General features: G+C 47.9%; 1 protein-coding gene across 2 annotated transcripts; it reads left to right on the plus strand.

Annotated features, from left to right (window-relative positions):
• The first annotated feature begins 169 nt into the window (after window positions 1-169).
• On the plus strand, window positions 170-8,176 carry CCNL2 (cyclin L2). Of its 2 annotated transcripts, none has more exons than XM_077151602.1 (11): window positions 170-451; window positions 779-853; window positions 1,208-1,317; window positions 1,980-2,100; window positions 3,089-3,153; window positions 5,671-5,770; window positions 5,947-6,051; window positions 6,160-6,301; window positions 6,754-6,865; window positions 6,949-7,041; window positions 7,225-8,176. In XM_077151602.1, the coding sequence occupies exons 1-11, from the start codon at window positions 170-172 to the stop codon at window positions 7,580-7,582; spliced, it is 1,563 nt and encodes a 520-aa protein (XP_077007717.1). In that variant the 3' UTR covers window positions 7,583-8,176. The 2 variants fall into 2 exon arrangements, with proteins under 2 accessions (XP_077007717.1, XP_077007718.1); XM_077151603.1 differs by having other exon boundaries at window positions 6,757-6,865.
• Window positions 8,177-12,835: the final 4,659 nt, after the last annotated feature.

Consider the following 12,835-nt stretch of genomic DNA (forward strand, 5'->3'; position numbering starts at 1 on the left):
CGTCCGGCGCGGCGCTGACGGGCAGGCCATGCGGCCAATCAGCGGGAGGCGCGACAGGACCTCCGCCGGCCCAGCCAATGGCGCGCGGGAGGCGGGATGGCCGCCGTCGTAGAGCGTCGCGAGGAGCGGCCCTGCCGGGAAGGAGCCGAGGAGAAGTCGGCGGCACAAAATGGCGGCGGCCGCGGCCGGGGTTCCGGGGCCCGCGGCTCCCGCGGCAGCGGCCGGCGCCCCAGGCACGGGAGGCGCAGCCCCCGGGGCGCAGGGGGTGCTGATCGGGGACAGGCTGTACTCCGGGGTGCTCATTACCCTGGAGAACTGCCTCCTGCCTGACGACAAGCTTCGCTTCACGCCGTCCATGTCGAGCGGCCTCGACACCGACACGGAGACCGACCTCCGCGTGGTGGGCTGCGAGCTCATCCAGGCGGCCGGGATCCTGCTCCGCCTGCCGCAGGTGAGTGCGCGGCCGCGGGCGGAGGTAACCGCCCCGCCGGCCCGGCCTTTTGTTGGCGGCCGCGCGGGCTTCGCGCCGGCCCATCCCGCCGGCCTCTTCCCCGGCCCCGGGCCCACCTCCGCCGGCGTCCCGCCCGGGCCCCGCGCCCACTCACGCCGCGCCTCGGGCCTGCCTGCGGAGGGTGGGGGCCGCCAGCCTTCGTGGGTATCAGAGGCTTTGGGTTAATTCCTGGATCCAGAGCCACGCGAAAGCTGGCGATTTCCTTTATGTTGCGAAGCTCCTGAACGTGCGGCTAGAAGTGGTAGAAACCCCTTTTCACTTCTCCAGGTGGCCATGGCTACCGGGCAGGTGCTGTTCCAGCGGTTCTTCTACACCAAGTCCTTCGTGAAGCATTCCATGGAGGTGAGGGCCTGCGCCCGCCGGGGCCCCTTCCCCAGGGGTGCGGAGGCGGAAGCAGGCCTGCGGTGTGTTCCAGGTGTGGGGAGCCTGTTGTGCTCAGAGCCCCGCTCTCCCGGGCAGCCTTTTCCTCTGTGCGGCTCCCCTTTGCTCTTTTTATCTCTTTAAACCTTTATTCTGGCTCTGTGGCTCAATGTAAAATTTTCCATTTTTGTAGCTTTGAAGTACACAGTTGAGTGGTATTAATTACGTTCACGATGGTGGGCTCCCAGCACTGCTTTCGTCGCGCTTCCCAAGTCTTTGGAAGCCATCAGGGTGGGAACAGTCATCCGGATGTTGCAGTGTGTACATTTATTTCAGCATGTGTCAATGGCCTGTGTTCACCTGGCCTCCAAAATAGAAGAGGCCCCAAGACGGATAAGGGATGTCATCAACGTGTTTCATCGGCTCCGGCATCTGAGAGAGAAGAAGTGAGTGTTTTTGTTACAGCTGTGGTGAATGTCTCCTTATATTTGTGGTTTTTGAAGTGCCTTAGGGCTTCTGTAACAAAACTCCTGGTGTGAGGTTTTAAACTTGTGGGTCATTCGTTAATGTATTCCCAAGCACCAGGACAGGGGGTTATGCCCAGGGCTTCTCAACAGGGATTGCTCAATGAACGAAGGGGCTGCTGTGGGCAAGGACAGAGGCCTGTGGCTGTGGTTTTCCTGGTACTGGTGTTTGGGTTGCCCATATCAGTTCATCACCCTCTCGTCTCTGGTCTCCTACATATCTCTGCTCTGGAGCCTCTATACTATGACGTTTTGGACCAAGTTATTCCACTGCAGGGCTGCCCTTTGGATTTTAGGATGTTTAGCAGCATCTCTAGCTGCTGCCCGCTCCAGTGCAGTTGGACTTTGCTGTGCCCTAGAGCGCCATTTATCTATAAGGGAAAGGGGAGGACCATAGCTCAGTGTAGGGGTCTAGGAAGGCTTTGTGATGCTGTCCCTGAAGGTAGTAAAGTCGGCCTCCTCGTGATGTCTGTGTCGTAGCGTTTCTGTCCTCAGTTCTCAGCCTTTGGAGGTAATCATGGGATTTGAAAGACTTCATTTTATTTGACCCTTATGCAGGTCATGTGCTTTGTTTGTCTTTCTAGGAAACCTGTGCCTCTTCTATTGGATCAAGATTATGTTAATTTAAAAAACCAAATCATAAAAGCAGAAAGACGTGTTCTGAAGGAGCTTGGCTTCTGCGTCCACGTGAAGCATCCTCACAAGGTCAGTATAGGCACAGGCCTGGCCACTGGCTGCTGCTGCTCATTTTATTTTCACTGCTAAGCAAGCCTTTAAAGAGAATTGAAATGCATCCTGGACTTGGTTCTCCAGTTTGTGTCTATAATTTCGCAGTAATCTTTTTGTAAATATTACTTCTTAATTTTAAATATTTTTTAAGGGTACTGGAATTGGCTTCTTTTAGTTTTGAGTTGACAGAGACATAGTGGTAAATTTATAAAACATTTTCTTTTTCCACAGTTTGTCTTCTGAAGTTCCATTAGTAATAATCTTTCATTGTCTTATAGAGGAAATGGAAGAATTCTAAGCCTTTTTATTTTGAAATGAACTAAGCCAGTTTTGCAGCAAGTATTAATTAAGGAGCACGACTACTATACTTTTAGTATATTTCAGTTTATTTACAGTGCCACGAATATCTGCTGTGTCATACTTTTTAAAAAATTGCTTTTAAAAAAGATTGCTGTTTGCATCTTTGATTTCATTCCCTTCTCATTGATGGGTGTCCTCATATCTTCTCTTTTACTTGTTTGATTTTTTGTCATTTCAAATTCTTGGTAAACTCTCCAATTTAAGCAGCTTTAAGCGCTTTCTTCACTTTCTGGAGGACTTTCACATGTGTTTTATGTAAGTTGGTGATTGGGATACAGAGATGTTAGGCAGGCAAATCTCACTGGTGGAAAAGGTGTCGAAGACAAGACTGAGAATCTGCTAGATGCTGGCCATGAAACGAGGCCTTCCCTGCCGGGGTGCAGCTCTGTTCTCGTGTGCATGCTTGCTGCCCAGCTGCCAAAGCAGGTAGCAGGTGCGTCAGCAAAAGCTCACTCTCCAGCCGAGCTCCATCCACTGGGCGTGTGACTGGGAAGCCACTCCTGGAATCTAGCTTGAGGCTCTCGTTTGCTGCATGGATGCCCAGAAAGCTGAATTCTTGGCTCTCCAGATTCTTGGTAATAACTGCCTGACCCATATCTTCCAGATAATCGTTATGTACCTTCAGGTGTTAGAGTGTGAGCGTAACCAACACCTGGTCCAGACGTCATGGTGAGTTGATTTTCTTTTGTTTTATGAGACCAGCAAGGGCAGTGGCAGAATGTGTTGATTTGAGGCACCTGGGCAGTGGGTAGTCAGTCCCATGACTATGGTTGTGGGCTCCAGTTGTCCAGTGTCACTGCAGTGTAAATTCCAGTCAGCCTCCCAAAATGTCAGGCACTGGCTTAACGGTAGGTGGCCCATACCCTCCCCTCCCCCTCTGCCACTCTCAGGTGAAAGAGGTCTGGGGGCTCCCTCTGGGAACTGTGTTCTCAGCACATGGGGGTTTTCCCCAGGGACATTGGAGATATTGGGTGCTGAAGTAGACCTAGTGGTCATGTATCTACTGGGAAATTGCTTCTAACTGCTTCTCTGTTAAAAGACTGGTGGGAGGATGAGAAGGCTCTTAAGATTCTTTTAGAGTTCTGAGGGTGAATTTTAGCAATACATGTGCTAGCAGTGAAGCCCAAGGTTTAGTTGGGGGTGTTTTGGTGAATTTTCTTCCATGGAGTTAAGTCTGTAAGAGTCAGGTGAATTTTCTTCCATGGAGTTAAGTCTATAAGAGTCATAATTTTGCTGACTGAATTGTCTGGTGCTATGATGTGTTTACTAGAGAACCTGTTTTGACTTTTCTTTTCTGTACTCTTTCAATCAAAGGGTAGCCTCTGAGGGTAAGTGACTAAGACTTCTCCTCTGCTGTCCAAGCGCTTTGGTGCAGGGACAGCGGCCGTCTTCAGCCGGTCCAAGGCAGGCTCTCCACAGAAGGCTGCTCTAGACAGGTGGTATGCGTACGGTAGCGTAGCGATGGCCGACTGCTGCTGTGGCTCTGGCGACTGTGCTGCTTGTTGATCCTGTCGTGCTTTGATCATTGCACCGATGAGACCCGATACCTGTTGTGACTTGAATTTTGTCCCTTTAAATTGTACCTGTACAATAAAGATGCAGTACCTTTTCCTTTGAAAAAAAAAATTACTTGGAAGGTTGTAAGAATTGAGGTGTCAGATTGGCTGCTGGGGATTCAGACTCACGATAGGGGACTATGTAATTTCCAGAAGGCCTGAAGTTGCTCTCTGTAGCAGCTAAGGGTTAAAAATATTCTAGTAAAAGGTGTGCATCTTTAAATTATTCCATGGGCACTTATTTTTATATTGTAACTTATTTCAAATATAGCAATAAGTTTAATTATATGTTTTAAGGAGTTCATTTGTTTTGTTTTTAGGACTTAAATATTAATGAATCAATATTACCACTCTTTGACTACTTAAAAATTTTATTAGAGCCAAAAGAAATGACTGCTGACGGTTAAGTGCATAAATGTGTGATTTGTTCACTTGCAATGTAGTCTTCAAACATAAAAGAATGTTGTCTTCATCACGGCTTTTCCGTGACTATTTCTCGCAGCCTATTGCGAGATCTTTCAGAACCAGATGCTGATACAGGCGTCTGTAGCACTTGTAGTCTTAAAACCTCTGAGTGGGTTTGTACGTTACAGTCTCCAGGGTTTAGGGTGGGGGGTGAGGAAGTAAAGTGAGTGTGTCTTATCTCGTTATGGGTGCAGCCAGGATTGGGGTGTGTGAGGACCAATAAATGTGTCACCCATTCAACTGTTCTCTCATGGAATTAATTCTTTGTTTTTGTAATACTGAAAACCTAGTATCTGATTTTAGTCTCTTAAGTTTTAGAGAAATATAGCTTAAGGACAATGTTGAAAGTGTAGCCAGTTTTAAAATCCGTTAACTTTTTAGAAAATGTACATGTTTTATATTGTTATGTCTCTTAAAGTACAGTAAAGTTTAAAAGATGTACTGATGTGATGAAGCTCTTAGTATTTTGTTGCTTTGTCTGATTTTATGAATGTTCATTTTAAGACTCCTTGTTGAAATGGGACAATTTGGAAACGGTTCTTTGCTAAGCCTGAGAAGAGGACGTCCTTTGGGTGTTGAGCCCTGCTCTGCATGATGTCCCCATGCACCTGAATTGCATCCAGGGTCGCTTTCCCTCTCCAAGTGGACTCCCTTCTGGAAGCTGACTCGGCCATCAAGAGGAGGAGGGACAAGCTGTGGGCGCCCCAGAGGAAAGGAACTGAAGAGGAGGGCTTGTCTCCTGAAGCCCATGTGGGGCTTCGCGCTCATCCAGCCATTTGAGTTTGCATGCTTCTCTGCACTACGGATTTGAGCATTTAGATTCTACATTTTAACCACTACAGTAGACGTTTTCTTTGAGGCATTGTGCTTTGCATGAGAGCAGACCAAGAGTTGAGGGGGAAAAGTAAAGTTAAAATTGGTTCTCTTTCATAGCAATACGTATTGTCTGACATTCAGCCAGCTTTTTTTTTTCCCCTAATTTCTCTTTCTGTCTGTATTCAGAAAAACCAGCTAGAATGTTTCTCCATCGACTCCTGAGATTTGCAGGGCTCTCTAGCTGAGTGCTAGCTGTAGACACTTAGAGGAGTAGAGGCTTGTCTAGGTGATACAGGCGGACACCCTGGGTTGTGAGGACACTGCGATTCTCCCTGTGTTTGGTTTTCAGGAATTACATGAACGACAGCCTCCGCACCGACGTCTTTGTGAGATTCCAGCCCGAGAGCATTGCCTGTGCCTGCATTTACCTTGCTGCCCGGACACTGGAGGTCAGTGCTCTGCACTGGGGCCTCCAGTAACCCTCCACTTGTGGCTCTTCCTGCTCAGCTGTGCCACTAGAAAGCACACTTGGTGGCCAGCAGAGTCTGTTGTTGACCTAAAAACAACCCTTGTTGGCCATGAGGTTGCTCACAGAAGGGAACAGTGATGGTATTTGTATTTGCAGATTCCTTTGCCCAATCGTCCCCACTGGTTTCTTTTGTTTGGAGCAACTGAAGAAGAAATCCAAGAAATCTGCTTAAAAATCCTACAGCTTTATACTCGGAAGAAGGTTTTTCTTTATTTTTTCGCATTATATATGCTTGTTTTATATACCTATACATATTCATGTCTGGCCGGCACCGTCTCTTTCTGAGTGGCTGGGTTTTGGCTTTTGTAGGTTGATCTGACACACCTGGAGAGTGAGGTTGAGAAGAGGAAGCGTGCTACAGAGGGGGCGAGGGCTCAGGCAAGGGGGCTGCTGCCAGGCGGCATGCAGGGCCCAGACGGCCCGTCAGGTTTCTCGCCTGCCCCCAAGCTGGGTGAGTGTATCGGGTACGGTCAAGCTGCTTGTGGGCAAACTTTTTGGACTTCGTTTCTGGTCTAGCCTCCTCTTAAGATTCCTCCTGAAATTGAATTAGTAGCTTGCCTGAATTTTCTACATTGAAGTGAGACAAAGGGGTTCCTGAAGGAGTTTGTTTTTTATACTTGCATAAACGAGATAAATAGACAGGCTTTCTGAAATGTTTTTGGTCACGGACCCACCCAATTAACTTGTCCTTTGATGGAAATTTTATTTGTGGATTTGGGCCCTAAGGGATGACAGACTTGGGACAAACAGCATTTAAGCATCTCTGATTCTCGACTTCTGAGTAGAGTCACCGTTGGCGAGTTCCTCCATTCATCCCGTAGCAGGGGCATCATCTTGCCTTGCTAGTGTTTGTTTCTTCTTGAAACATTTTTCTGATTTTTAACTTCTTGTACTTGACTCTAGTAGAATCCCCCAAAGAAGGAAAAGGAAGTAAGACTTCTCCGCTCTCTGTGAAGAACACCAAAAGGAAAGTGGAGGGTACGAAGAAGGCCAAGGCTGATAGTCCCGTGAATGGGTAAGACCGCACGCCTTGCTCCAGTGCTCCATTGTGGGGTCCAGAGGAAAGGTGAGGTGTTGACTGTGCTCCGACCTTCACAGCTTACCAAAGGGGAGAGAGAGCAGAAGTCGGAGCCGGAGCCATGAGCAGAGCTACTCAAGGTCCCATTCGCGATCTGCCTCTCCCAAGAGGAGGTACGGGATGGGGGCGAGGGGACTGGGCCTGGCAGAGGTGGGGACATGGGTGCTAAGCCAGTGCTTTGTTCTTGAGTCCTGAAGTGGCTTCTCACTTTCTACTCTGAGTCTGCATCTCTGCAGACCCCTCAGGGTGCATCAGAGGTGCTGCTGGCTCCAGCGTTGTGTGGTTGTTCTTCACAGGAAAAGCGAAAGTGGCTCGACGTCCAGCGGGTCTAAGTCTCAGAGCCGCTCACGGAGCCGGAGTGACTCCCCACCAAGACAGGTGCACCCTGGCGCTCCCTACAAAAGTTCCAAGGTGAGGGGCTACCGGAAGGCCAAGGACTGCAAGTATGCCGCTTCCCAGAAGCCACCCAAGTCTCGGAGCCGGAGCTCATCCCGCTCTAGGAGCCGCTCCCGGGAGCGGGCCGACAGTTCGGGGAAGTACAAGAAGAAGAGTCATTACTGTAGAGAGCAGCGGCGGGAGCGCTCACGGTCCTATGAGCGCACCGGCCACCGCTATGAGCGGGACCACCCTGGGCACCGCCGGCACCGGAGGTGAGCCCTGCCTTGCTGCTGCCAGCCCTGTGTCTGACTCTGGACCTTATAAGGCATTTGGAGATGAGGATGGGCACAGCATGGCACCCTGGATGCTCCACTACGACCCGCGGGTGTGTGGCCTGGGGCCAAGGCCCGGCCAAGCACGAGCCGCTCACCACAGCCCTGTGGGGCCGGCAGGCGCGGCGTGGTGCTGACGGCAAGCCGTCCCTTCTCTCTCCTGATGACACCCAATTACGTTAAACCAAGAAGATGATTTTTAGAACCTTTGCCTATATTAGGTTGTACTTATGTACATACTTTGCGATGTTTAACAATATGAGAAAATGGCCTTAATAGCCCTTTGTTTTCTGTCCACATTGTAAATAAACATGTGTTTAATACAAGGTAAAGCTATATATCAACATTCAGAACTTGAACTCTGTCAGCTTAAAACTTGTGTAGAGAATTCTGATTTTTAAAATGTGAAGGTATTTAGATCTGTGTTGAAAGTCGTCTATTTTTATCTGTGCAATGCTGAGTGCAGGTCACCAGCTCCTAATAGAGAAGTTTCCTATATATGCATTTTATGTGGTTTAAATAAACTCAGTTCTCTCTACTCAGGACATTTGGAATGCTGAAGACTTTGTCGCTTGTCGTTTGCTTGTGGAGCTGTGTCCAGCCTGCCCCGCACTGGGGCATCATCCTAGCAGGCACGCTGCGTTCGTGTCCTACTCTCTGGTCTTGTTGAAGTGCTGGATCTCACGCTCCTCCCTGAACCTTCCCTTCTTCAGAGGGCTGGGAGGGTCCCGAGCCCACCTGCAGGTCAGGGCAAGAGGTTTCTTGGGGGCCTGTAGGAGGGAAGACTTGGTGGCAGCCTCCCCAGCACCTGGCTGTGGGCTGAGCAGATGGTGGTATTGCCTCCTTGCAGCTCCCTGCAGACACAAGGGGTCACCAGGGTCCCTGCAAACTCACCCAAGAACCAGGGCATTTTGCCACACCTAGGCCCCAGTGTGCACCCCCTTCGCTCCGCATGCAGACTGCAGAGCTGCCTGGAGCCGTGGGTGTCAGTCACTGCAAGTCCTGGCTCTTTCCTGGGGAATACCTGAGCTGGCGCCAAGATCTGCACTCAGGACGGCGGGGACAGGTATGTTTGCACCCAAGAGTGCTTTCTGGCCAGGTCCATTCTTGGGCGTGTCCAGGAAGGGTGCTGGGTGGCCGCATGGGGACGTGAGGTGGACAAGCGTCAGCGTCAGCCTCAGCCTCGTCAACTTCATGGGTGTTCATTGTGCGGGCCAGCTCCTGGGAGCCCATCAGGAGGAAACGGCGGGGATGAGTAGCCAGGGGACCTGGCCATGAGTGGCCCAGTATAGGGCATGGGTCTCAACCCAAGCTGGTTTTGTTCCCTGGGCACACGTGGCAATGTCTGGAAACATGCTGGGGTTGCTGCAGCATCTGGTGTCACTGCTGACCACCCTGCAGTGCCTGGGACTGACTCCTAATGGCTGGTGCTGAGGAGAAACTCGCAAATGGGGACATGGCCCAGGGGACACAGCATGGGCGGCACAGCTCCTCAGTAGGTCAGTGAGATGCGCCTGCACAGGCTCCACACCCACCTCGGCTCCTGGGTGGCGGGTACAGGGCCCGTGGGGCATGTGGACCCCTGAGCCTCACCACAACCCACCAGTCAGGATGGAGAACACTTGTCACTCCCTAGTGTTCTGCCCCTTTGTCATCCCCCTGTCTCTAGGCAGCCTCTGCTCTGCTTTCTGTCCCTACACAGTCATTTGTATTTTCAGATTTTTATGTGAATGAGATCATATGGTATGTACTTTAATCACATAATTACTTTGAGATTTCATCTGTTTCTTTGCATATTTCAAGAATTCGTTGCTTTATATTGCTGAAGGTTGTTCCATGGTGTGGCAGGCTTGCACCTGCCTAGTTCCAGCCGAACCAGCAAGCTCCACTCCTGCGTCCCCCACTTCGCACTGCTCGGGCGCAGATTCCACGGTTCACACTCTGCCCCTTCACATCCATTCAAACCCAAGTCACTGGGGGCAGTTAAAAACCCAGGTGCAGTAATACATGACTTTATATTGCCCACATAGTTCCATTTATTCTTGCTCCTGCAAATAACTGTCTAGTGTCCTTTCGTTTCAGCATGAAGAACTCCCTTTAGAATTTTTTTAGGGCAGGTCTTCTGGTGATGAACTCTTTTTCAGCTTTTGTTTATCTGAAACTGGCTTAATTTTGCCTTCAATTTTTTAAAATATGTTTTATTGTGAAATATATGTATTCAAGAAAGCAGTAAATTTCAAAGTACATTGAACAAGTAGTTATAGAACACGTTTCAATGTATGGTATGGGTTACAGTTCCATAATTTCAAGTATTTCCTTCTAGCTGCTCTAAGATACTGGAGACTTAGAAGAAGAAATGTCAATACAGTGATTCAGTAGTCACAATCATTTGTTAAATCAATCTTCTCTGATTCAACTCCTCCTCCTCCTCCTCCCTTGGTCCTCCTCCCACTCTTTAGGGGGTTTGGGCAATGACCACTCTCACTTCATGTGGAAAAGGGGTGTCGACATTATGGGGTCATGGGGTGCAACTGATTGATGTTCTTGGAGAGGCTGGTAACTCAGTTTCAGGGCTTATCTGGCCTAGGAGCTACTAGGTTTTAAATTTTTGAAAAATAAACTTAGTGAGTGAAATTTTTATAGAGCCTGGGTATTCTTTAGGGTTTTTAGGAATATTGTTGGTTGGAGTTTGAAAACTGTGGCAATTAGCAATACTGACTGAAGCTTGCATACAAGAGCAGTCTCCAGAATAGCCTCTCTCTCTTAGCCATTGATATTCTACTTTGTTACCTTCCCCCCCCCCCCCCCCCCCCCCCATTTTGGCCAGGAAGGCATCATCGATCCCACAGGCCAGGGCCAGGCAGCTTATCCCCGGGAGTCACGCCCCACGTTATCAGGGAGACTTTCACCCCTGAATGTCACGTCCCATATAGGGAGATGGGTAATGATTTTCCTTGCAGAGTTGGGCTTAGAGAGAGGGTCCACATCTGAGCAACAGATGTTGTTCTTAGGAAGTAGCTGTCAGGCATAATTATAGGTAGTCTTAGCTTGTCTGCACAGAAGTAAGTTTTATAAGACCAAACCTCAAGATCAGGGGCTTGGCCTATTGATTTAGGAGTCCCTAATGTTTGCAAGAGTATCAGGAATTTCCCAGGTGGGAAACTATTAGTATATACTAATATATGTATTATAATATAGTATATTATAAAATGTTATGTATATATATATAATATACTAATAGTATACTGTTAAAGAAGACAAAAAAGAGACCAGGCTTCAGTTAGGTAAGAATGAAGCCAATCTGGTTGGGACCAAGGTAGAGCAGATACAGGGGTAAGGATGATATTGTCTGTATTTTATAGTAGAAAATAGTATATATTTTCTCTAGTCCCTCAAGGGTCTTTGCCAGTGCTTTTGAGTTACTTGCTCAGCACACCCTGGAATGTGTCTAGGTATTACATTTAGCTATACAGATTACAAGCCCTCACTCCCATTCTGGGCTCCATGTGTTCAGGTTGTTTAAATGAGTTATCCAGGCAGGTTGAGTTAGATTATGTGCTACAGAAAATTTAGGTTTTGAACAAAATAAATATCTCTTCCTACGATCTCATAAAGTCGGTGAAGTTCTAAATACAGACAATTGCACAGAAAATCATTGCCCTCCCCGCTGTGTGGTATAAGCCATGCAAGGGTGAAAGTCTCCCTGACAGTGTGGGGCATGACTCCCAGGGAGGAATCAGCCCCAGGCACCATGGGTTCTACACCTTCCTGATCAAAAGGGGCAAAAAAAGTGTAATCAACTGAGGCATCAGTGGCCAAGAGAGATCAGATGGGGTCAGGAGGCTGTTCTAGAGGCTGCTCTTAATGTGAGCTTCACTTAGACAGCACTGATTGCCATGGTTTAATAAACCCTAATCAGCATTACTCCTCCTGACTGACGAACACCCAGGGCCCAAGCTGAGACTCTATATAAAAGGTTTCATGCACTAGGTTTGCCTTCCTGGAACATATAATTAATTTCCAGAGGAATTATAGATCAGATAAATCCTGAAACCCAGAGGGACCAGCCTCTCCAGGATTATCAATTAATTACATCCCCCAATCCTTTAGCGTGGATACCCTTCTTGGCATGAAAAAGTCAAAACAAGCATTACCCAAAGATCTCTAAAGATTGGGAGAAGGATTAAAGGAGAAGGGGAAGTAGGTATAACAGAAAACAGGATTTAACAACCGAGTAATCCTGTTGAATCACTCTTTTAATATTCCTTCTAGCCTCCAATGTTTTGGAGCAGCTAGAAAGAAAAATCTGAAATGGTAGAATGGTAGGCCATGACAAACTCTGGAATCTTCTGTAACCACTTGCTGAAGTGTCCATAGAAAAATTGCTTTTTTCTCTTTCTTTGCTTTGTGTATAGGTTATATTAAAAAATAAATAAAATACAGACAATATCATCCTTACCCCTGTATCTGCTCTACCTTGGTCCCAACCAGATTGGCTTCATTCTTACCTAACTGAAGCCTGGTCTCTTTTTTGTCTTCTTTAACAGCTGCTGATGTAGCAATGCTGAGTTTCAGAGCTGCAGAGCTCCAAGCAAGTCTTAGATGGCACACAGATACCCAAGTTCCACAGAGCACAGCATCTCAGAGTTTAGAAATAACACTTAAAGCTCAGGAATAAATTTAAGTGCTATAAGCAAGCTTATAATCTAGGCCCTAATTTTCTTATAAGTATTTTCTAAAAATCTGGCTTATTTTGCTCACCATAATATCCTCAAGTTTCATTTACCTTGTTGCATGTGTCATGACTTCATTCCTTTCCGTAGCCACAACATTCCATCATCTGTCTACACCACGGCTGACCTTTCTACTTCTCAGTCATATATGTATCCTTCAGCCACCTCCATCCGTTGGGCATCGTGGATCATGCTGCCATGAACATCGGTGTACAAACATCTGAGTCCTTGCTTTCAGTTCCTCTGAATATGTTCCTAGTAATGGGATTGCCTAATCCTGTGACGACCCTATATTTAGCCTCCTGTGGATACTACGTTCCCCTCCAGAGGGTCTGCCCCATTCCACTTCCCTCCCAACACTGATTAGGTGTACAGCTCTCCACGTCTTCTCTGGCACTTCATCTTTCTGTTTACATACTTTGAATCTGCAGATTTTGTTGCGATATATTCACAGCACATATTCT

This window comes from Tamandua tetradactyla, chromosome 2, assembly GCF_023851605.1.
Source record: "Tamandua tetradactyla isolate mTamTet1 chromosome 2, mTamTet1.pri, whole genome shotgun sequence".
In the NCBI taxonomy this organism is placed as follows: Eukaryota; Metazoa; Chordata; class Mammalia; order Pilosa; family Myrmecophagidae; genus Tamandua; species Tamandua tetradactyla.